Consider the following 26,845-nt stretch of genomic DNA (forward strand, 5'->3'; position numbering starts at 1 on the left):
AAAAGAGATATACCTGTTGTGCGCTGTCCGGATTAAGCATGTGAGGTAGAATTGGTACTTCACTGAGCAAAGTTGTAGCTTCCAGTGAAGGAAGCTGGTCAGCCATCATGTTTGGAATGTTCATTCATTGAGAGCACCACACCTAGAAACAGAAATAATAAATAAAAAATAGGTTAAAATGCATCACCATTTTTTTTTAAAGAATCTGTTATTTTTTCCCTTTTGCCCTCGGTTTCATAAACTACAAATGCATAGCAAGAATCAGCAAATTGCAACATAACAAAGAGACTGAGTGCATTTCAACAGGGGCGGTGAAAAATCAGGAGTGATCAATCTGCTCTAGCACTGCACAAGAGAGATTTATTATGGATGGGAGTGACTGAACGTTTATTATTTAAACTGCAAAGCTAGAACATGCATAAATAGGTGCTTCTTTTTGAAGTACAGGTAGTCCCCAGGTTACGGACATCCGACCTAAGACATACGAACAGGGCCACAGCTGCCACAAATGAGCCTCAGTAACTGCCGCTCCGTCATCTTTGGCCTGGGGACGCTGCAAGTGGTGGCTGGATGGAAGTGATTTCGCTCCTCGCGCAGTGTAGTGTCCCTTTAGGCAACTCCCGGCGGCAAGCGGTTTCACTGCCCGCCCACCACACATGGCTGTCCCGTTCGTTGTCGGTGGGTGGCTGGTAATTCTGCAAGCGGCGGTGGGACAGAGGCTGGAGGGGGCCGATTTCGCTGCTCACGCAGTGTTGTGCCCTGGGGAGGCTCCGGGAGGCAAGCGGTTTCACTGCCCGCCCACCACAAACGGCTGCCCCGTTCGTTCTCGGTGGGCAGCTGGTAATGCTGCAAGCGGCGACCCGGTTGTGGCTGAACGGAGGCCATTGAGGGTGAACGGGGCGGCAGGGGGTAGCATTGTAGTGTGCATCAGATGGCTGCCTATTGAATGATTCACTACCCGCCTTTGGCTGCACCGTGTTCGTTCTCGGTGGGCGGACGCTGCAGGCAGCATACTGTAGTGGAGATGACTGTGAGGTGGGCTGGTAATGAACCGCCCGTCGATGCTCCCATTCATTCTCAATATCAAGCTTGCTTGAAATGTTACGCACATAGCAGGAAGTTGTCTCTTGTCAGTACATCAGATGTGTTGACGACTGGTGCCTTCCTGCTGTGATAGCGTGTACAGTGCTGTGCAGAAGAGTTCATCTTAATCTTTTGTCTTCACCCTTCAACAATGTCTCTGAAACACTAATCTAATGCAAGTGCTGGTGATACGGTAAAGAAGAGAAAAACCATCACCATTGAAAATAAAGTAGAAATAATAAAAAGGTGAGAGAGAGGTGACACTCCATCATTCATTGGCAGAGCATTTGGTTACAGTCGGTCAACAATAGCATTTATTAATTAAGTACAAACCTACAGCCCCTATCTTGTACATAACCCGGGGACTGCCTGTGTGAGTGTGTGTGTATATATTATATATATTTTTTTCGCCGTTCTGCCTGCCTGAACTCCCTGTCTATCTATATAGTAATAACAGTAATTTTATTATTATATAGCAGCTTCCCTGTCTGTCTATCATATAGTGCAGGAGTGATCAATGAGTCGATCGCGATCGACCGGTAGATCGCAAAGGTAGTGCAGGTAGATCGCATTGCATTAAAAATTTTTTTTTGTTTTAAAACGTTAGTCTATCATATAATCTCCCTATGGCATCTGCCACTTGATTGACATACAGGGCGGCCAGTCTGAGCTCTCCTTTCTTCAAACACACTGGTCATCCCGCACGCATGATCAAACGCGCGAGCTACTGCAAAACTCTGGCTGTAATCTAGTTAGCCATCCAATTTATATCGACTAAAGAAGGGATTAAAAAAAAAATTCTGGGGAGGGTATGGGCTGAATGTGGAATTGGAAGAGGATTTTTTTTCTCACAGTGTCACAATCGAAGTGCGTTTGTCTGACGTCCAACATTCAATCCCCGATGAGGGGTTCAGTGAGTGTGTACACCTGATGAGCACAAAATAGCGCGAAATGACCTGGTCATTTTAAAAGTAGCTCACAAGCCAAAAAAGTGCGGGTACCCCTGATATAGTGCCTTTCCTTCCTATCTACCCCCTTAGCTGTTTTGTATATATCTATTATACAGTGCCCTATGGGGTGCCAAACCAGCAATTACAATGATTTTCGGAATATATAAAGTCATTCCTGAATCTAAATGCTGGGCACATACATAATTTTGAATGAATTAACTGAACAGTGTTTTTTTTTTAATATTTTTCTGAAGATGTTTTTGTTAACTTAGTTCATTACGTTGTAGTAGGAACTCATTGAGTTTATTAAAATATGCCAGAGTCGTTTCAATCGATATCAATATAATCTGACTTTAAATTTATATATTCAGGAATGAGGTTATATATTCCGACTCTGACTTTATGTATTTGGTAATGATTTTATATATTCTGACGCTGACTTTATATAATCAGGCTTTAACTTTACATATTCGGGAGTGACTTTATATATTCTAACTCTGACTTTATAAATTCAGAAATGACTTTATATATTCTGATGATGACTTTATATATTCAGGAATGACTTTATATATTCCGAAAATCATTGTAATTGCCTGTTTGGCACCCCATAGGGCACTGTATAATAGATATATAAAAACAGCTAAGGGGATATATATATATATATATATATATATATATATATATATATATATATATATATATATATATATATATATATATATATATATATATATATATATATATATATATATATATATATATAGATAGATAGATAGATAGGAAGGAAGAAAAGGCACCATATGATAGGCAGACAGGGAAGCTGCTATATAATAATGAAATTACTGTTATTACTATATAGATATTATTTATTTACTTACTTCCTAAAGTAAAGCGTAAAGTCACGAGTGCAGAGCTTCCCATGTACATATACAAAGTACAGCAATGGCAAAAGTGCATTCTTGATCCGATGTAGAACAGTCATCATGATTTGAGTCTGCCTCTGTTATAGCACGTTTGAGAAAACAGCAGTGTCAAATGCTGGGTGGGGGGTGTTTGAGTTTGGATCATGAACGCGGCTGAGAGAATAACAGAATAAAAAAAAAAAAATGCTAACCTTTACAGGTATCATAAATTACACCGGGTGTTACAGGCTGGAATCAAATGTATGTTTTTATTTTAAAATAGTAAGAATACGTGCAGCTCACTTTTCAAAGTGGACTCATCTGGAATCGAACCTGTGAAGTTCAGACTATCAGTCAAGAGCTGATACCATTGCGCCACCACAGTGCTCTTTGCAAATGTGTGTCAATATCGCACTCTAACGCAGGTTGTTTTTCTGTAGTTATATTTTTGAATAAAAGCACACTTGTTCTATTATATTTGTACTTTTTGTGAAACTGTTTCTTTGATATTTGGACTCCAGGCTTCACACATTATAAACTTCATGTCTACATTGTGTCAATTATGACCAAAACATGAAAAACGTTTCTTTTTTAACGATGTGTGTACATAGATCTATGTAGACACAGAACACACATGAAATGCAAGTGTTCCAAATAACGTTATAGTATTTATAAAAGGTGTCATTTTGCTTGACTTCTCACTCCAAGCAACTGACACACAGGTAAACAGACTTGAGCTGAGAAAACAGTGCGCCGGTGGGGGATGTGATAATAGGCTGCTTGCTGTTTGCTGCTTATCCAAAAATTTAGAAGACAAAAGACATGACGGAGAGGTGTGAAGCGTTTTAAGGTGGGATGAATCTACAAGTTTTTTCGTAGGCTCGGGTAATTCTAATGTTAATGAGCCTCTCTTTTTGCATATCACCAGACACAACAGTCTTGATAGGGGGTCATGAATGACTTAGCCACTGCTGAAATCATTTTTAATGTTTAGACCCGCAGGCTTCATTTCTGGTGCCTTTTGTTCAGTCGTTGGATTTTGTTAGCAGGGCACAATTCAGACAGTTGTGTCTAGATTTGTACTGTATTTCAGGGGTGCACAAGTTGATCAAGTCTGTAAACAAGTACATACTTGAATGGACTGTCAGTAAAGGTCTACATTAAGAAATTAGCAGTATTTGTTTGGAGGGATTCCAGCTAGCTTATTCTCTTTCATTCCATAGAATTATGTTAACAAGACTAAAGTGGTGTTAAAACAACATCGGATTTAAATAGAAGCCTTGCACATATGCTTTGTTTGTTCAAGATGTTGAGAGATATTTACAGAAGAAGCTTCAAAAACAACACAGTGTACCATTATTATTCTGGGTTAAATATTTTAAATCCTACTAGTAATAACAACCATGTCAAAAATGGTACAAGTAATTTCAGCAAACTGAAATAAATTTGAAACATTTACTGCTTTCAGAGAATATTCGTATCTTTTGTACTTAAAACCAATTGCCAGTAATGAAAAGAATATCTGGAATATCATTTAATGAACTACATGACCTTACACATACTAGCATACTGTTTAGTTATAGAAAGGTGGTATTCTTTTGTAACTCCATTTATTTATTTTAAATGCAACCTAAAATAATGCAATTTTAAAGAGATGTGACATCTAGTATATGGGATAATGGCTGCAGGCTGATACAGTGGTTAGTGCTGCTTCTTCACAGATAGTAATAGAAGTAGTAGCTTTTATTGTCATTTCAACCATATATAGTTAGTGCACTACACAGTGAAACAAAACAATATTTATTCAGGACCACGGTGATACATAGAACATAGGACTGTAGAAAAACTACATATTTTAACATAAAGTGCATGTGTGCAAGCATGTGCAAACATTGCAGGACAGTGCAGATACAGTGGTACAAATGAAGAAAGCGCAGTGCCGACCAGTACACATTTATGATATTTATAGGTTCTCAATAGTCCATCTGTAGAAGGTTGTGAGCATGGGTGATGGGAGATGGGCTTTCCTGGGCCTTCGCAGGAAGTAAAGACGCTGCTGGGCTTTCTCGGCTATGGAGCTGGTTTTGAGGGACAAGGTGAGCACCAAGAAATTTGATGCTGTTGACGATCTCCAAGCATGAGCTTTTGACGAATAGCGGAGAGTGGTTGCTTCTAGAATTTCTGAAGTCAAAAACCATCTCCTTTGTTTAGTCTATGTTCAGAGACAGGTTGTTGGCTTTGCACCAGTCTCTTAACCACAGCACCTCCTCTCCATATGCTGACTCGTTGTTCTTGCTGATGATGCCCACCACAGTTATGTCTTCAGTGAACTTGATGATGCAGTAGCTGCAGCTGTAGTGCATAGCTGCACAGTTGTGAGTCAGTAAAGTGAATAGCAATGGACTAAGCACACAGCCCTGTGGAACACCAATACCCAGTGTGGTGGTGCTGGAGGTGCTGTTTCCAGTCCTGACTGACTGAGGTCTCTAAATCAGGAAGTCTAGGATCCAATTACAGAGGAATGTGTTCAGACCCAGCATGCTTAGGTTTCCAATCAGGTGCTGAGGAATAAATGTATTGAATGCTGAACTGATTCTGCATAAAGTTTTCCTCATGTCAGCCATGGTCAAGTGAAGTACTTGATCTTTGGGAGAACAGGTGATTTTCCTCGCCACCAGAATTTTCTGTGCCTCAAACTGTGCATAGAAGTTGTTCAGCACATCTGGAAGGGAGGCAGCACCATCATAGGGCAGTGGTATTATACTGTAGTTAGTGATAACCTGGATGCCCTGCCACATGCGCCATGCATCACCAGTGTCTTGGAAGTGGCTTTGGGAATTCTCTGGGCATTGGTGCACTTTGCTACTGTGATAGCCCGGGATAGTTTGGCCCTCCCTGTTCTCAGGGTTGCCTTATCACCTGCTTGAAAAGCGAAGTCCCAGTCCCTCAGTAGTGCACTCACGTCTGAAATAATAATCCAAAGTCTTGGTTTCAAATGGTGGAACTGAGCACTTCTCCTTCTGGCGAGTTTATTTGTTCCCCCTTATGTCTGTGAAGGGTTGCTTTGTTCTTCTGGGTACCCCTGTTTTTCTTAAGAGCGTCCAAAGACATGTGTATAAGGCTAACTGGTGAATCTAAACTCTAGTTCAAGTGAGGGTTTTTAAAGGTGTTCATTTATCCTGTAATTGACTTTTCCAGCATTGGTTCCTGCCTTGCACCCAATTCTTTGGAATGGGCACAAGCTCCCCACCACACTGAATTAGATAAGTTGCTTAAAAACAAATGGATGGATATACAGGCAGATATATAAAGGAGAGTTGGGATCCGAGAGACTGTGTTTGTGGAGGGATGGAGAGTTAAGGTGGGTGGGGAAGTCACGTGATCATCTCCCCTCCCATTCACGTCATTTTATTCACCTCATTTCGCTCCGAGCTGAGCTCCGCAGCTGACGCAGTCTTGCCGTTCTTTTTCCTTGGTGTTTAGTCCTCTCTCCTTTACCGATTTACTGTTTACTAGACGCAGTACTTACTGAATAGTATTTTTTCCTTTAGTGTTTCTACTTAGTGTTTCTTAGTGTTTAGTAGACGCGGTGTGCCGGTGTTCCAGTTTACTGTTACTTTCTACTTCGTTTTTGTACTTTAGTGTTTAGTAGACTTTTACTTTATCTCATTTACTGTTGTTTTTCACTGTTGTTCCCGGAGGTGTTGCCATTTTTCCCGTTTCTATTTTATATGTAGCATGTTCACGAATTAGTCACAGAGAAAATTTATATATTTTGTATACAAAGAATCTCTATAAGTCGCATGTAGATACATAATTATTCCAACTACAGCAACTGCAGCGAAGCGCACAAGGTCTGCTACTGTGATAATAAGAAAGGGAGAATAAACGCTCTTCTTTTTATACATTTAGTTTAGGGCCAATCAATGTAAAATCAATCAATGGCCCATGCAGTTTGGACTCAAAAAAATCTCAAAAAAATTACCAGGTGTAGTTTCCAAGATACAGCCGGTTTACCGAGGTGGGGTGGGGTGGGTGTTGATTTTATTCAGCCTCATTTTTCATAAAATTTCACAAGTCTATAACACAAGGACTAAAACACCGAACAGACTCAGACTTTGCACGCTGGTACATAAGTTAGTATAGTAGGTGATGAAATTGAAACATTTGGTCCAGATTGCCCTGCATGGTCAAAGCAGCCCCTTGAAATTGACAGAATGTAATTTGAATTTTTGGCTAAGGTATGTTTAAGCATGGCGGAACGACAGCACAGTGGGTAGCACTGCTGCCTCACAGTTAGGAGACCCGGGTTCACTTCCCGGGTCCACCCGGCGTGGAGTTTGCATGTTCTCCCCGTGTCTGCGAGGGTTTCCTCCCCGAACTCTGGTTTCCTCCCACAGTCCAAAGACATGCAGGTTAGGTGCATTGGTGATCCTAAATTGCAACAAGTGTGCATTTTCTGCTAATTTTAACAATTACTTCCTCAAAACTCTGTGTTGAATATCAGGAGGAGCGACGCAATTCAAAGAAAACTGTGTATTTGAATTGAATACCGGATTTTAGACAAATGAATAAGGGAGATTTACAACTTTTCAGTTTCTATCCAAGTGAAGACTGAGAAAAAAATTATAAAGCTTATACAAGATAAAAAAATTATATGGGTGGAATGTATGGAATTGCTTTATATACTATGGTGTAGGTGCGTATGTGCACATAAATATATTTGTGCAAATTCAGTTGCTTTTTTTGGTTTGAAAACTATATTATTTCTTATAAATATATGATAAAAAATTGTACAAATTGTGCTAATAGCCCCTCTTCTATAACAGCACTCAAAGCTGTATTATATCTTATATATATTTTATCTGTAAAGTCAAATTTGTATAGTGCTTGTTTTAAGTTGATTTGGCTAAAGCCAGGCTTATAAATGATGTGGAATAACTTGGGTGGGCAACACCATGTCCATCTGTAATTGTTTAATATTTTTGCATGCTGCATGTTTTGCATCCATTAATAACACTTTTCATGAGCTACACACCTCCTTCTCCTCTAATCCCTAAACTTGATAAAGCATGCAGATTCAAAAAATGTATAGGTGGATAGAGTAATGAAGGGGGATTAATATCAATTCATAGTGATTATTAGCTTTTAAATATTTCAGAAGATTAAGAAGAAATGCATTAGAGAACAAAAACATATATGATGAAGACATTAAATATCTGTAGCTTGTAAGGAGTACAGGGTATTATACATTTATGGGAAAGATCACTTTGCTTTGTTTAATTCATATTGTTCATATTTTGTACAATGGCATATAAAACAGGTTATGTTCAAATGTGTTTGAGAAGTGCAAATTAACTACATTTATGCAAATTAGGCATTTTTATATATAATATATATTTTATACATATAAAATCTGTACTTTTGTATGTGATCATTTATTTCATAATTGCCGTCTTTTATTTCACTTCAGCACAAATGGTTTTCCATAGTGATTGCACAAATATTGTAGACCACTGTATCCATGTTGCTTTAATAAGTAAATAATTTATGAGATTTGGCCATTTTAAAAGAAAATAGGTTTTGCACCTCATCTTGTCTCGCCTTCTGTGACAATCTTTCACTAACTAGGAGAATGGCTTCCTCTAGCCCAGGGGTCTCCAACACGTCACGCGCGAGCTACCGGTAGCTCGGAACCCCTTTCTAAATAGTTCACCAAAAGGTTAATGAATTCTACATAAATTTGAAAACTTGATTAGTCAAATTAGGGTTGGGCGATCTTTCCAAAAAATCATATCACGATCCTCTTAACTCAAAATCACTATCCATAATCTGAATTGCAATCTACCTTTTCAATGTGGCATACACTTAAGAGAATATCTGGACTCAAACTCATCAAGAGCCAAGTAACACTATTTTAAATATCAAACAAATTTGAATTCAATTGTTTTCTCGTTCGCTAGTTAAGCGGAGTTAAGAAACATGCCCCGAAGCTGGCGAGTGAGTGAGGAAGGCCCCTTCCCCTGGCTCGTTGCATGGATTTCGGATTTGCGCATATAAATCGGTACTGCAAGTGAACTATGATACACAGTGAAATGAGAAGTCGCAAAATCAACCGGAATTTTCAAGCAAATTATAGAAAGAAACCCGATCTAAATCCATTAAGTAGTTCGCTCGTAAAAAGCTGACAGACATACAGGCAGACAGACATTGGACTTTATATATAATATACTAGCAAAATACCCGCGCTTCGCAGCGGAGAAGTAGTGTGTTAAAGAAGTTATGAAAAAGAAAAAGAAACATTTTAAAAATAATGTAACATGATTGTCAATGTAATTGTGTTGTCACTGTTATGAGTGTTGCTGTCATCAAGGATTTGATTATCATTATTTCTTTCAACCAGGTTCGTATTTGGAGGATGTGTTGTGTTCAAGTTACATTCTGTGTTTGTCAACAGGTTTCATTCATCGAAGTGTTCACTACCCAAATCGCTACTTGTGAATCTAAGGATTTGTTTGCGAATATTTAGTGGCAGCGCGTCTATGAACTTGTGGAATTAACTGCAAGTATTTGGCGGCAGCGTCTCTATTAACTTGTGGATTTGCCTGCGAGTATTTAGCGACAGCGTGTCTATTAACTTGTGGATTTTTCTGCAAGTATTTGGCGGCAGCGAGCTGCATTTGAAAATGTAACATGACGTCTGACATGCCTCCTTTTTACTGTTTTCTCACAGCTTGGATTGCTGCTGTCATAATCAGTTTGAGTTTCATGGTTTGTTTCAATTAAGTTAGTATTTGCAGGACTTGTGTTGAAGTGACATTTGGCATCTGTCAAGCGTTGTAAGCATACAACCGGCTTCATTGATAACTTCACATCCAGCTTTTGAGAGTTTAAACATTCATAAACATCAAAGTGTCCACTACTCAAATCATCACTTGTGAATCTAAGATGTTTATGAGGCATTGGGGGTCTCCAAAGGTGTAAAATATTTGGCCATTTCGGTACACTTGAAAGCGACAACCAAACAATTCAACTGCAGCCATCAACTCACATGCAGAAGCATAGGTGAAGGGCTTAAGCATTTCATTCTTATAGTGCTCCTGTGTAGTATAATTATATCCTGTACCGTCATCAGTCCACACCTTGAACCTGTCCCAGTCATTCAATACATAAGACACAATGTTCCTCCGGATATCAAGATTGAGCCTGATATGGCCATGCAATATGTAACACAGAGAATGTAAAAGGCAGGCAGCATCTCCGGGCATGGAAACCACTAAGTAAGTGACAGTTCTATCGAGGTGATCAACATTGATCAAAGACATGTTAATGGGGGTACGGTTGGAACGGTAAAAGAAATAGGTACCTGAACAATGTAAACTAAGTCTAAAATACCTACACAATGACTATAAGCATAATAAACGAACAATAAAACAGCGGAGAAGCTGTGGATTAAATAAGAAGGCTGCAGTTATCAGCAAGGAGACATGAATACCGTGGCGAAGCTAGGAAAGGAATGAAGAGACAGGGCGATGGATGGCCTTATATGGGCAGGCAGCCAATTACATGGGAGTCGTGGGGTTGGGGGATGCAATATAGGCAGGCAGCCAACTACGTGGGAGGCGTGGGGATGGGGGGCGCAACTCCGCCTCACACGGCGACCGAGCTGCTGGCTATGGACATATATATGTACGTAAGTAGGATTCAGTTATGACTGTTACGCGTAAAATTTCGAAATGAAACCTGCTTAACTTTTGTAAGTAACCTGTAAGGAATGAGCCTGCCAAATTTCAGCCTTCTACCTACATGGGAAGTAGGAGAATTAGTGATGAGTGAGTCAGTGAGGGCTTTGCCTTTTATTAGTATAGATTAGTAAACCTTCAAAATAATGTGCAGTTAACGTCTCAACAGCATTCTTAGAATTTCTGGAGCATAGCACAGCCAGATAACTGTAAGAATCTTCACCAAGCAGCACTGAAAATGTCTGCTTTGTTTGGGTCTACATATCTCTGCGAGACTACCTTTTCTGACATGAATGTCATGAAATCTAAGTTCAGAACAAGACTGACAAATGAACATTTAAATGACTCCATAAGAGTGACCCTAAGTGGCTACACTCCACCATACACCTCTCTTGTTGACTCCATGCAGTGCCAGTTATCTGACTAAAAAACACATCACACATGCAACTGGACATGTGAATACTCTTGTGAAGTGAAACAGTGACATGTAACAAAATGACAAATGAATAAGGAATATCTGTGTATTTGTAATTGCATTGTTTTGTTTTGACAGCATTCATGTTTTAATTCAATAGTGTGAGATACACTAGAAAATGCATAAAGACATGCAAAATGCACTTGCTGATGAACTAAATATTTTTTATATTTTAATGCAAAATGTAAGTTGTGGACACCAACATTTTGTAAATGTTCAGGCAAAACAAGCTTATGCAAGCTAGGGCAGCAGTAGATCAGTCGGTAGAGCGGGTTGTCCAGCAATCGGAGGGTCGCAGGTTCGATCCTGGCTCCCGGCATAAGAATGCAGCTGTTGTGTCCTTGGGCAAGACACTTAACCTACCTTGCCTGCTGGTGGTGCCACTGTTCGGCAGCCTCCCCTCTGTCAGTGTGCCCCAGGGCAGCTGTGGCTACAAAGTAGCTTATCATCACCAGCGTATGAATGTGTGTGTGAATGGGTGAATGACTGTTGTGTTGTAAAGCGCCTAGGGGGGTTCTTGAACTCTAGTAGGCGCTATATCAAATACAGGCCATTTATGCAGTTTGTTTGGGTTGAAATAAGCTATGAGAATAAATGTTAGAAACATGAGTAGCTCTTGGCAATTTTCATTTTGTAAAAGAAGCTCTCAGAAGAAAAAAGGTTGGAGACCCCTGCCCTAGCCGTTTTGTGAAAGTTGGACACGCCATTTTCATTTTGAGAATTGACTCCTTGCTGGAACGTTTCCTTTCTGGATTTAGACAAACTATCATTTTTAATTGGCAATATGTCTAACTATCAAGAACTAGAAACTATCAAGAAGCATACTTTTTAAATTGTATTTGTATGAGCCAGAAGAGGAAAGAACAGACAGGAGAGCAGAACCGGAGAGACAAAAAGAGCAAGATTTTGCAATTGGAGAGTACTGCGATGTAAGGAACAAGTGGCAATTGTGGAAAATATGAAGAAATGGCCACAAGGAAAGAGTGGCTCTGTTGCAGGGAGTGGGATGTGCTGCTTAAAACAGATGTTTTATGTAAGGCTGTGCTAAGTGTCACTGATGATGACAGATGTTCGCCTGTTATAAGTCACACAGTTTTGGGGACGTTTTTCCACTTTCCAAAATTAAACCAGAAGAAATGTTCATAATCTGAACCACTAAATGGGTAGCTTTCATTAGAGTAAGTTTGCATATTGATCTTATTTTTCACAGTGTTAAATTCTTGCTTCTTGTTGATGCATAAGTAGTCAAAGTGACCGTATGGAGATTATTGTTAGTGACCAGGCACACGATGCACACCAATGATGCTAGCTCCGTGAAGCAGCACTACTTGGGATTGTTCTACCTTGCCACTCTACACAAGAGCTACTCATCTATACAGTATTAATTTTTCTAGTGAAAGACATTGCCATTGTTATTATTCTACGACTGTACTTTTAAGTCCATTTCAGTTGCAGCGAAATTACTTACCTGAAATATGTTTAGAACAGCATTTGGCCTCAATAATGGGCAAATATTTTCCTTTCCTCTTCAGCTGTTAGTAGTCGTCCATAGAGAATTGAGCACTACAGACTCGCATGACCTCTTTTAGTAGGTCTTTCATTTGAATCTTCACATCCAAACTAAGTGCTACAACCATACCTTTAAGGTATTGTGATTGCCATAAGGAAAGGAAACAGTAAACAAGTTATTTTCTAATTGTATGTTTATAACCTGGATATGCCCATTTTCAGACCATTTTCTTGGAAGGTAAAATTGCTCTAAACCACTTGAGACACGTTTGTTTTCATGCTGCTCAGCTGTCTTATGTATGTTAAACTCCACCCACGACGGTGGCAGATAGGAGCAGATGAGCGGACAGGAAATATATTCTTACCTCAAGAAAAATAATACTAAGAATCTGTGATTAAAATAATTATTTCTAGTTTCCTTTTATCACATAGTTGCTTCATAAATAGAGAAGGCATGTTTTCGTAAATTGAAACCTTTGCTGTTTTAAAGTAAATGTATTTGGTAAGTCTTAAGGCTTTTTCTATCAGGTATGGGCCCATTTACTCTTCAGTCTCATTGTAAGTTGCAAGAATAAATTTAGCAGTATCAAAATGCTTCACTTTAGAACACAACTTTATGATATACCACAAGTGTGAATAAATAATTTTAAACATAAAAAACTAGACTTACCCTTTACATTAGATTTGTAATAACAGCATACCCCAAGAATAACTTTTTAGAGTGTAGATGTGAATTGCCTTATCAGCACATCTGATTTCTGAAAACAACGGTCTAGTGCCAATATTAATGTAGCAACTTTATCATCAGCAAGTTTAGTCAATTTATTTTCAATGTTGAAATTCCTGATAAACAAAGCAGATACGTTTTTGTATCAAATGACCAAATTTATGGGGTTTATCAGTATTAACCAATGAGTTTGCTGAATGCCAGAAGCATATTCCGAGTTTAAATTGATGACCTGAATCTCACTGATTTCATTTTTCAGGTCAAAGGGTCCCAGATGACAACAACATGTAGGCTATGTGATCAAATTGGTACTGCTTATGTGTTTGGCCACACACTGTTACAGAGGTGGTTTGGAAGGACTGACATTAAATCACAAGTGGATAAACAATCTAGTCAGTCTGATTTTGATTTTGCACTAAAGGCTTCAGTGTCCTAATTTGGCCATCCAAATTAGGGATTTTCTCACCATCTCTAAATTGCCTTAACAATCGTTTCCTGTAAGACTCTCTTTCGCATCTGTGAGAGGAGCAAGGCTGTACATACCAAATGGAGACTGCAACACATAGAAAGTGTAGTATTTTAATCAGATGCAAACTGTATGCTTCATTGGTAGTTTTATAAATAAATTGAGGTGTGTCCAAGTTCAATTAAAATAAAAATATTCTTCAATAATCTTAATTTAATCTTCTCTGCAAACAGATTTGTTGAGTTACAATGTCAAAATAAAAGTATTTATTGGTTATAGAGAAAAAAAATTAAAAGAAATATTTTTCTGATAAAACTTCATAGGTTCTGATGTAACAAAGCCATCTAGTTGCATTAGCACATCTGCCATGATTCCAATTAATTTTCAATCCCTGTGAGTTTTTTTAATGCCACAGTGTTAGAAACAGTTTTAATCTCCTCTATTGATGAGGCAGCATATTTGTGTAGTGGTTAGTACTGCTCTCACAGATCCAGAATCCTGAACTCCACTTCTTGCTTGGTCATTGTTCCGTGTTTTTTCCTACATCTGCACGGATTTTCCTCCCACATTCTCAAACATATGCAAATTAATTAGTAATCCCAAATTGTGTATGTTAATGTGTCCTGTGATGTACAGTATTGGCACTCTGTCTAGGACTGTGTGCTGCCTTGTGCAAGTTGCTGCTGGAATAGGCCCCAGACCCACATTACCTTTTTAATGAAACCACACAAAGTCAAAAAATGTATAATATTTGTTTTTTACATTATTGATTACATTTAATGACTCAAATAATTGTTTACTTTTTAAAATGTTGTATTTTCCTGCTAACATGTAAAAGAAACTGGCTCTCTCAAGCTAGGACAATAAGTAGCTTGCTGTGCATGAGTAATAGCTGCAAGTAAGGAGCCATCTATGTAAGTAGCTGCAAAGAAGTACCTTTAACTTTTATTATTAACTGACTCACACAGATGTCTGGCCAATAAGGAGGTTTCTTAACATTGACTAAATACATTTTATTCTGAAGCATATAAAATCTATTCAGACTAAACGCATCTGATTCTGTAGCATATATAATAGTTTCAAATATCTGAATGAAAATACCGAGTGGATCATGAAGTCCTCATTTTAAACTTGCCTCATGCACGGAGATAACTGTGTGGTCTGTAACTTGTCTTGATTTTCTTTAATTGCTATAGTTGTATAGGTTTTCCCCACAAAGTATTCCAGTTTACCCCTCACATTTTATATAGGCATGCAAGCTATGGTTACCTGTCTAGAGTTAGTTCTCACCTCATACCCAGTGTAAATGGAATAGGAAATGACACCGTATGACCCCAAACTGGAAAAACGTCCTAGAAGATGAATGAACAGCTTGACATGCATGCATCCATTAGATTAAAAAAAATAGAGTTAGGACTCTGCTCACTTTATAGTGCTATGTAGTGTGTTTTTATTTAAAAAAAATCTATATATATATTCTAAATATCATTTCTAATAATTTAAATGAAGTCATTCATAAAATGTCCTTTCAGGTGAAGCAGAAAATTACATTTTTTATTATGAAAGCTCCTATTTATGGTAGAAGTAGATAATATATCTCAGTAATGTATGTGTACAAAGTGAAAGATAACAACCTTCCAGAAATCCTCCACCGTATTGTTTAATTTGATTAGATAAAACATTTTAAGTGGCAAATCTTTACTCTTTAAAGTAGATGCATTTTCAGTGCCTCATTGAAATTCAAATACACAGCAAAATGACAGCATATGAAATATCTAGAAGCAGCATGTATTTCCATGTACAAATCAAAACAACATACAATAAAAGTTTATTTTAAATCAAACACCTAATGCTAGAAATCTTTTTTTTAGGGAAATCGAATTGGTAATCTGCTTGTCATATCAACTATATGAGAAGCCAAACACCAATGATAAAGAGAAGAAAGAGGTGTTGTAGATATTTATTTTGTGTCAATTTTCAATGTTAATAATTGAATCACAGAACTTTGTTAATAGAATAGACAATGGGAAACATACATGCTAGGCAAATTGGCGATGCTAAATTGGCTGTATTGTGCGTTTGCCTTATGATGGACTGGCGCCCTGTCCAAGATTTGTTTCTGCCTTGCACCCTGTGCTAGCTGGGATAGGCTCCAGCATCCACATGTTCCTGGTCTGGATTAAGTGGGTTGGAAAATTGCATGACATGACAATGGAAGAGAAAGTGAGCATCATTTTATATTACACAGAAGCTTAATGCAAATAATGTAACACATTGTTTGGATTGCAAGGCAGAGCCTATGCTATCATTAAGTTAGCCTCAATTTAAATCATTAAACCGTGGAAAGATGGATGTTAAATGTTTGGTGACTCCAAAAAGTAACAACATTATGCCATTCAAATGCTAATAAAAAACATTAACAGGTAGCATCTTATTAAATCTAATGATACTTCTTGCCTTTAAATGGTACTCGTATAAGGCTGACACTAACAGTATTGCTCATAGATGTTGCTGAGCTACCCATGCAACTTTTTTGAATTATTTTTACAAAAAAGAAAATCGGAGGAGTTTCAGAATCAGAAAATCAACAAGCTTCTCAAGATTGCAAGCTGCTGGTGTGAACACTTATGCAAACATTTCTGCCTTTTTTGCCTTTTTCATTAGGGTTTTATGATATTTAATATAGTGATATTAGTGATTTTCATTCTCAAAATTTAAAAGGTGACTCAAAGCTTCCTTTGGTAGAAGATCTGCAGTGACTTCTTTCACAGTTCCAAGTAAAAGAACATTTTACATATAAGCCTTTGCTTATAAGTCAATCACTTTAGTCATTAATTGCATTTTAAACAGAGGAATCTGCCTGTGTTCGCCTGCATGTGTCAGCCTCTTTGACCACAATGTTTTGTTTTTTTTTTTTTTAGTTGTTTTTGGCGGCTTTTCTTTATTTAGCAGAAAAATATTGACTATTTTTACTCTTTACTTTTTACATTCAGGTACATATGTACCTTGTTTAGTGAGAATAACCTAATATCTCACATCTATCATCTGTAAATTAAGCTCTAGTTGTCACAAGGCAAGTCTAAAATTACCATATGCATGCCTGTATGCATCACAGGAACACCTCAGAGACAGCGACCAAATTTGATTTTGAATACAGGGATCCAGGGACAAGCAAATTAATTTCTAATCATTATTTTCCGCACAATACTGAATATTTAATTGCTGTTATTAAGTAACATTATTCTGAATGTTATGTTGCAAAAAATGAACTTCTTGGTTAGATAGTAGTTATACTACTTGGCTGAGAACTCCTGAAGCAGCTTTTTCTTTCATAACATTTGATAAAATAAGTAAATGTGTGCAGTACAAAATTTCATTTCAGTATGTCTAGAAAATAATGGACCAAGTTTTGTATTGATACCCAGTAACTGATTTTTTAGCTATTACAGTACATCTGTCCACATAAAAGCAAGCTGAGACTTTTTATTGGTTTTACTGAATTATTTGAACTGTGAAGTTATTTTCTATATTAACTCTGAGCCGGAACCATACAGGCATCTATACTTATACTTACCCAGACAATTCAGAATTGCCAATTAACCTACTACATATTGTATGTCCCTGTAATATAGGATTTAATCATGACTACTGTGTCAAGAAATAGGAATATTTAGTTGTGTGTAACAGTGAATTTGAATATGCTCATACAAAATAAAACAAGTCTTATACATGACTACTTTTTAAAAATGGTAGTGTAATTTTAATAGGTATAACTTATTTTAAAAGTTTAAAATTCACCTTTATGCTTTTAAGTATAGCTAAAACATCAGCATAACCATCTTTTATCATTTAAAGGAATAGAATTTTCAGAGTGTACAGCTTCTAAAAGAAGTCAATACACACACTGTTTCCTCATTTTTGTTTTAAAAATTGTATTAAGGAAAACTCACATTTATACTGAGCACAAAGTTCTCAGACATTTTAGAGGTAAAATAGGAGTTCGGTATTTGAGATTAAACTCTACTTGTTTTCTGAAATATTAATAATAAAGAAATAATGGTTCTCGCTCTGTGCAAGGCAGAAGAAATTTACCAGTATGTGGGATTTTAAAGTCTGAATAGCTTGCCCTGAATAAATCAAGTCTACTGTGACAGATCTGGAATGGCTATGTAAAATATTTTATAATTTTTAAACCGAATTACAGTATTGCCAACAAGGCACTATTAAACTTTCAAGGTTCACCCAGGGTAACTTCAGGCAGTGGCTTAATGTTATTTGAAATACTGTATTTAGTGATTAATTCAGCACTTGATATTTTGTTTTCTAGAGGTGGTTTAATATTTTTAATTGAAACAAGCTTGTTAACTGTTTGTTGCAAACTGCTTAAAGGAAAATAACATCAGTGTTACAAGTTAGTCATTGACTGGATTTTTCTGTTATTATGACAAACATCCTGTATCCTGGAGAGTCATCTTTACTTAATGTGGAAACTTGATCCACACAGGAAATCCACCCAAAAAAAAAAAAAAAAAACTCATGTAAGCAAACATCTCTGAGAAGCAGCTTTTTTGTGGTGAAACTAGAGCATATGAAGTATGAATAGTGCCTACCTACTGTATCTCTAAAAAATGCCATTAGTTAAAAGTAAAATGAAAACTTGTCTTAAATTCTATTGCAGCTTGCCCTTATTTTTTAAGTATAGAGGTCTTTAAGGTAGTATTTTTCTATCTGTTTTGTCCAGGATTTATTTGCTTTCTCTGCCAAAGAGAATTTTAAGTATAGAATGGATTTTGCAATTTATCTAATATGAATTTACATAAGTACTGTAAGTACAGTATTGTGTGGTATTTTTTTTTTTGTCTTTCCAATAGCTTAATTTCTTATTTTAGTCAGTGTTCTGCATCTTTCGGAGATCTACCCCATCATTATTCTTTATGAACTTAAATGACATGTTTGCAGACATATCTAACGTTAACACTTAACTAATTTAACTAATATCATTAATATTAATGTTAATATTATTTTGCTATTGAATAGTAAGATGTGCAAGATAATGTACAGTTCACGTGACAAAAAAAATCAAACAAACATTCGGCAGCTGCTCCTTGTGTGTCTCGATTTGCACCATCACTGTGATAGCTTCTAACTTCATCATTCTCTCACAAAATACAGGAATATTAATTTAAATGTCAAGGAAAGTCACTTTATTGTCACATCACTTCACATGAATGTAGAGGTGAGTGAAAAAGTCTGCGCAAGTTTTGTAGCAGTAGAACCATATTAAATGGAGTGCAGATTTTCACAATAGAGTATACACATAACTATGTTTAAATATGAACTCAACAGCCACATATTATGCAAAATATACTCATCACCTAAATATACACAGACTTACAGACAATTCATATGCTATGTAATGCATACCAATAAAAAAAATAGTTCTGATGCAAAGGTATGGAGGGATGAAGGAACAGCAGCAGGAATGAAGGGGAGGAAAGTAGGTGTTTTAAGGGTTAGTACCAGTCACTATGCAGTGTTCTGCAATTTAAAAACTTGATAGAAGCTGCTGCTTTGGAGCCTGCTAGCCCAGGACCTGATGCTACATTATATTGTACCAGATAGTAATAATATGACCAGTTCATGACTCAGATGACTGGGGTCATTGGTTTTCCTGGCTCTCCTTAAACACTACTGTATATTTATATATTTTGTTGGCTAGGAACGTCACCATGAATAATTTGTTCAATAGGCTGCACAACCCTCTGGAAGCCTACTGGTGTATTTAAGTATTTAGTAGTTCAAAGATAAGAGATGTTTTTATAACATACAGGCAGTCCCCGGGTTACGTATGAGATAGGGACTGTAGGTTTGTACTTAAGTTGAATTTTTATGTAAGTTGGAACAGGTACATGAATTTAATAAATGCTATCGTTGACTGACTGTAACCAAGTGCTCTGCTAATGAATGATGGAGTGTCACCTCTTTCTCACCTTTTTATTATGTCTACTTTATTTTCAATGGTGATGGTTTTTCTCTTCTTTACTGTATCACCAGCACTTGCATCAGATTTGTGTTTCAGAGACATTGTTGAAGGGTGAAGATAAAAGATTAAGATGAGCTCTTCTGCACAGCACTGTACAGCTATCACAGCAGGAAGGCACCCGTCGTCAACACGTCTGATGCACTGACAACAGAAAACTTCCTGCTATGTGCGTAACAGTACAAGCAGGCTTACTATTGAGAATGAATGGGGGCATCGACGGGCGGTTCATCACCAGCCCAGCTCACAGTCACCTCCATTACAGTAGGCTGCCTGCAGCGTCCGCCCACCGTGAACAAACAGGCGGGTAGTGAATTACCCACATTCAATAGGCAGCCATCCGATGCACACTACAATGCTACCCCCCGCTGCCCCGTTCACCCTCAATGGCCTCTGTTTAGCCACAACTGGGTCACCGATTGCAGCATTACCAGCTACCCAACGAGAAAGTGGTGTGGTGGGCAGGCAGTGAAACCGCTTGCCGCTGGGAGCCACCAAGGGACACTGCACTGCGCAAGCAGCGAAATCGCCCCCCTCCAGCCACTGCTTGCAGCATTACCAGATGCCCACCGAGAACAAATGGGTGTAGCCGTGTGTGGTGGGCAGGCAGTGAAACCGCTTGCCGCCGGGAGCCGCCCGATGGACACTACACTGCACCAGCAGCGAAATCGCCCCCCACTCCAGCCTCCGTCCAGACTTCACTTGCAGCATTACCGACAGCCCACCGAGAACGAACAGGACAGCCGTGTGTGGTGGTCGGGCAGTGAAACCGATTTCCACTGGGAGCCGCCCGAGGGACACTACTCTGCGTGGGCAGCTAACTCACCCCCCGACCCGGACCCCCGCCACTGCTTGCAGCGTCCCCAGGCCAAAGATGATGGAGCAGCAGTTACTGAGGTGAATGTGTCGCAGCTGCGGCCCCATTTGTATGTCATAGGCCGGATGTCCGTAACCTGGGGACTACCTGTATATGAATGAGCTATCTTCCCAATTGAACAAAACCGAGCAAGTCTAACTAGACTTTAATATTGCCCTTAAGAACATATTTAGGAGCATGATGAAAAAAGTCTCCATTGACTGAATATTGCCACAGCATTGGCTATCAATTTAAGTCCTACAATACAGCCTACTAAAGACTCTCACTTATAACACAACAGATTTTTAAAATCCTTTTTGTATAGAAATTGATGTTGATGGACAATTTTTAAAAAATATTTTAAGATATTAATGAAGAAATATAATTATTACTGCTGAAAGAGGTGTTGGCAAGGTCAACAGGTGGTGCTTACCCTGAGGTCTGAATGTGGATCCCAATGCCCCAGTGTAGCGACATGGACACAGTGCTGCAAAAATGGCATTGTCCTTTGGATGAGATGTAAAACCAAGGATCTGACTCTCTGTGGTCATAAAAAATTCCTAGGCATCTTTCAAAAGAGTAGGATGTATCCCGATGTCCTGGCTAAATTGCCCACCACGGCCTAGGCATACTGGCCTCTAATTATCCCCTGTCTCTAATTGGCTAACCAAGTCTCATCCCTTCACCACCTAACAGCTAATATGTGGCGACCATACCGGTACCAAATGCTGTCACATCATCCAGATGGTTACTGTACATTAGTGGTGTTTGACGTGGCTCCCAACACTTTATGTAAAGCACTTTGAGTTGTGAGAAAAGCGGTAATAAATGCAAAAAATTATTTGTATGAAATAAAACATCTCCCATTTTATTGCTTTCTAACTTTAAAGATATACAGCATTTTAACATAAAAGGATCAAAAGAAGTAACAAAATAATGATTATTTTTGCCTGCTTAAATTTTATTTATATTTGAAGTTTTGTAGTACTTTTTTTTTTTCTTTTTTTAAAGCTCTCCGTTTCCCTTTGTGCCCCAAATATGTTCTTATTTTGCTTAATGGTTAATCTAGGTCTATTTTATTATCATTACCATCACTGTTTGAAGTGGAACAAACAACTGTACTCTGTTCTATCAGCTTCATCAACTAAGAAGGGGGTGAAGAAGTGGATCTCTTCAAAGTCTGAAGATGCAATCAAATTTAAAAATAATTTTGGAGAGTGAAAGGGGACTTTGGGGCTCCTCTTCGAAGTCCGAAGACCTGACTGTAAAGCGTGTTTGAGGAAAATGGATGAGGGGGAGGACCACACATGGTCACTTTTGCAACTAGTAAGAAAGGAAACTTCATGATGAGTTGCATCATGTTAAAAATGATAAATGAAAATTTCTATCGGTAACTGTGCACCACTAATTTATACATACAGTATACAAACACACTATTTTATGAAGAAAAAGGAGAAATTTTCATTTTTTGTTAGATCAAATGCAATAAAGAATAATGAATTTAGTCATTAGATTTAGGAATCTTATAAATCTCTAATGTTTTTAAACATTCAAAATTAATCAATAAATGTTATTTGTTTATAAGTAAAAATGTAAAAAATGGTGTGTACGTTTTTTGGGTAAAATTCTACATATCCACATAAGCAATGAACACAGATTATACATTTAAAATTAATATAAAGAACATTAAAATAAATTAAATAAGATAAAACAAACTAAAGTACATTATTAAAAAGACTATGAAGGATATGATTCAAAACAAAATGTAAGCCAATCACAAAGCAAAGCAAAAGTCACAAGTAAGAGCAAAAATACCTTTAGAAACAAACAGCAAAGAAGGTCACAAAACACAGCATCAAACAGTTCCACGAGAAGATCAGAATAAGCTCATGAGCTGATGTTCATAGCATAAATGAATATTCACAGTGCAGACCGGACACTCTATAAAGGCAGATATTGCTCTGCAAAAATTTATAGCAGGATACATACAAATGCACACCTTCCTTAATTTTTAAGCAGTTTCTTAATTGTTAATACCTAAAATAAATTAATAAAGAAAAAGACTTTTTTTTATAATTAATTAAATAAACCTCAATATTAAATGTATGCATATACTGCAGCAAAACGAGACAAATTCTCAGTATGTAGTGCATGTTTTTCACTATATAATGTAAGAGTTTCAGTATTCTAAACAGCACTTCATAAAAGCTGACAAATCCTAAGGCTTACATGTGCAATGCTGATTAAATATGAATGAATATGAGTAATAACACATTCAGATAATGCTGTCAATGGTGTACAGCAGGGGTCCTCAATCACGGTCCTGGAGGGCCGCAGTGGCTGCAGGGTTTTTGCTCCAACCCAGTTGCTTAATAAGAAACTCTTATTGCTCAGGTAACACTTCAGCTTTACTTCAGTTGTATCGCTCATTAAGATTTTGAACCGTTATTGTGGATTTTATTTTTAAACAGCTGCATTCTTGGTTTTTAATTGCTCCTAATTAGCAATAACATGCAAATGACAAAAGAGACCAGCATTTCTCCACTTAGCTTGTTACCATTTACACCTGTGTGTATTTATCATGCACTATTGGGTTTAATTAAATACTTGGAAGGAAAGTGAAGGACTGAGAATTGCTCATCCATTTTAGCCTTTAAATCATTTGGATGATATCCATAGAAAGGGGAAGAAAATCGAGGATATGAGCATGACCTGACATGGCAGAGTTGAAGCAGTAACAAGCAATAAAATTAAATTATTGGCAAGAATTGCTTTCTAATTAAGCAACTGGGTTTGAACAAAAACCTGCAGCCACTGCGGCCCTCCAGGACTGTGATTGAGGACCCCTGGTGTACAGTGTCATGTTGGGAGGCACTAAAGTATATAGAATAATTCGTACATGAGAAACGGTCAGTGCCATTTATTATAAAACCAAAGTAGACATTTTAACAAGCTGGACAGCAAGATGTGCCGTGTTTTTGCATAATATGATTTCAACAGGTCATAAGATTCTTAATCAACTATCTTTCTACACCAGTGGTTCTAAAAAATTCTAATGTCGATTACCATGTTTAGCAATATTATATACAGTATGCATTTATTACTACTATATATTTCATTAAAAAATAATTATGATGCAGAAGATATTTTGTGATGCTACATCATGGTGTCAAACATTAACATTAATTAGTTTGGGATGTATTATTTGGACATGGGCTATGCTATTTGACCAATATGTGTTACTTTCTCAGAACTTGATATCCAAATGCGAAAGTAAAACACTTATTAACACCACTTAAAATGTTCTAGCTCAAAAGATAGTGCTCCTGATTGATTATCTTTCAATGAATTTCCTTCATCTCAGACAGTAAATACCACAAAAAAACCTGGAAAACTAGTGGTTTTCAATAAATGACAACTGTTAAAAATATATTCTCCACATGAAAAGCTGAACATAATGCAACCATCCTTTTTTCCTTGTGTTGAATTTTCCTTTATTTTCCATAGTTATTCAAAATTATCATTCAGTTTCTTTCAACAGAGTGCAATACCCAGACATACAGTACATAATTTCAGTTTTATCATAATGTGTTTAATTTTGGGTACAGAAACCAACTGAAGTTCTAATTAACCAGTGATTTAAAAAAAAAAAACTCTTAGAGTACGTATAGCATTTAATTTTTGAAGTCCCTTCTGCAAATGATAATTTAGCTAACTTAACTGATACAGTAAGCCAAGAAATTCTGAAGTGACATATTGGCAGAAGTACAACAGAAATTTAGGAAACTAACTTCTATAGAAACCAGGTATATTGAATTGTGTACAATTACAGCAGGCAAAATTAAAACATGTAATTAAAACTTTTACTTATAATCTTGTCAAAAACAGTTAATTTAACTAATGGAACTGTTGTGAACACAGGAGTTCAAACAATAAAATCAGTCTCAGAATAGGTTATATTCAGATTTACTGCATTTTTAGACACAGCTTGAATAAAGCATGAACTTATGCCAAGTACAGGAAGAGGGGGAAAGTATTGGACACTTCTGTTCCAGCACATTACACTAAAACTATTAAGTATTATATCAGATTAAATTCTTGTATCCTATAAATAAAACTGAGTATGTGTACTGTAAGCATACAGGAAAAAAACCAAAACCCTTAGTAATTTGTTAATGATAAAGGATTACATTTTAAGTGTTTGCAAAAAATATTTGCACATAAAGAAAACAATGTAATGTGATTTAATAAACTGCATAGTGGCATAATATGTAGAGAACACCGTTTTGAAAGTCAGAAGCTAGTTACAATTCTTTAACATGTTAGATCCAAATAGAAGCAGTGTTTTCATGAAAAACATCTGGCAACTTTATAAATAGGTAAACGGCTTGGTAGTTTTTCCACATCTGCATTAATCAGACATAATTCTAGGGGTAAAAAGGGTAAAATACAGTACTTGTCTGGCACAGACTATCTTAATAACAGAATACTTCTTTTATATTTGTTTCTCAGTTATTGCACTGTATTAAATAAGACTTTCTATCATAATCGCTTTTAATCAACAGTCAAACTGCAAAGATTCATTAGACTTTATGACACTTCAATTACTGAAGTGACTGACAACATACACTTATGCAGTGTTTCCCCTAGAAATTTCATATTAATGTGTGGATTTGTTTGTTAAACTAACTGGGGGTAAGTAAATGGCAATGATAAATAAATAAGTAATAGTAGCAATAAATAAATAATACAAATAATATTGTATTAAAATAAATACATTTTTCATTGGGCTGGAAAAAAGCATACCCACAAATCTTACATTAAATCACATTTTCTAACCTGATATAATAAGAACAGGGTGAGAAAAGCTTTGTTTGCCTTGAATTATTTTACATTTTTGAAAGGGATGAGAATTCTGCTCAAATCTCACCACTCCTCAGTCAAATGAATTTGTCACCTTAAGCGAACTGCAGTATATAACTAATTACATGGATGTTTCCGAGTTTTCTCACTGATCCCAAATCAAGTACTGTGCCATACAGGCAGTGCAAAGCGAATGTCATTCTGACAGCCAGTCGACGTAAAGAATGCTGGAATAAGAAAAGGAAAAGTACGCAAAAGTAAGCAAACACCTCAGACAACTTGGCTGCATTGTACCCACTTCAAAACATTCACAGTGTTCTAATAAATCAATACAATTTGCTAAAATATTGAATGCCGTAAATTCTTTAAACTCCCACTCCCACACAGTCTGTGGATTACTGGGCAAATCAACACCTAAATTTAATTGTTGAGGAAATATTGCCATTCTCTACGTACATAACACAAACTAAGGCTACATCCATCCATCCATCCATTTTCTAACCCGCTGAATCCGAATACAGGGTCACGGGGGTCTGCTGGAGCCAATCCCAGCCAACACAGGGCACAAGGCAGGAACCAATCCTGGGCAGGGTGCCAACCCACCGCAGGACACACACAAACACACCCACACACCAAGCATACACTAGGGCCAATTTAGAATCGCCAATCCACCTAACCTGCATGTCTTTGGATCGTGGGAGGAAACCGGAGCACCCGGAGGAAACCCACGCAGACACGGGGAGAACATGCAAACTCCACGCAGGGAGGACCCGGGAAGCGAACCCTGGTCCCCTAACTGCGAGGCAGCAGCGCTACCACTGCGCCACCGTGCCGCCCCTAAGGCTACATACACACTACTAAATTTTTAAATGAAAACAATCTCTATCCATACTAGCATTTTCACATCATTTACAAAAGTATTTTCATCCATACTAAAATGACCAAAACTGCACATGACATATTCATCTGACTACAGTGGGCATGTGCACAGCACTAATGTCTTAAAACAAACATATACTGTTATTTAAAACCAGTTTTGAAATTGATACCTGGTTTTCAAAGACAACCCAAATTTCAGCTTCTTCATCAGTCATTTCATGTGCAGTATGAGAGTGGTTAAGAAGGCCAATTGCCTCTTGTGACCATGCTGTTGCACAATTAAATTAAAACTTCATGCTTGTGCAGTTTCAGCACAAATACAACTGGTGACTCTATCGTACATGTGAGTAGAT

At 37.4% G+C, this 26,845-nt stretch overlaps 1 protein-coding gene across 1 annotated transcript in view; it reads right to left on the reverse strand.

Moving 5' to 3' along the window:
- The window catches only part of LOC120537180 (fibronectin type-III domain-containing protein 3a-like), a 128,179-nt gene that overhangs the window by 82,430 nt on the left and 18,904 nt on the right, over positions 1–26,845 (reverse strand). Inside the window, exon 2 of the mRNA XM_039765919.1 lies at positions 14–142. Coding sequence (XP_039621853.1) covers positions 14–124 — 111 coding nt within the window. The 5' untranslated portion in view covers positions 125–142. The remainder of the gene's footprint in view (positions 1–13; positions 143–26,845) is intronic.

Source organism: Polypterus senegalus, chromosome 10 (genome assembly GCF_016835505.1).
Source record: "Polypterus senegalus isolate Bchr_013 chromosome 10, ASM1683550v1, whole genome shotgun sequence".
NCBI classification, from domain to species: Eukaryota; Metazoa; Chordata; class Cladistia; order Polypteriformes; family Polypteridae; genus Polypterus; species Polypterus senegalus.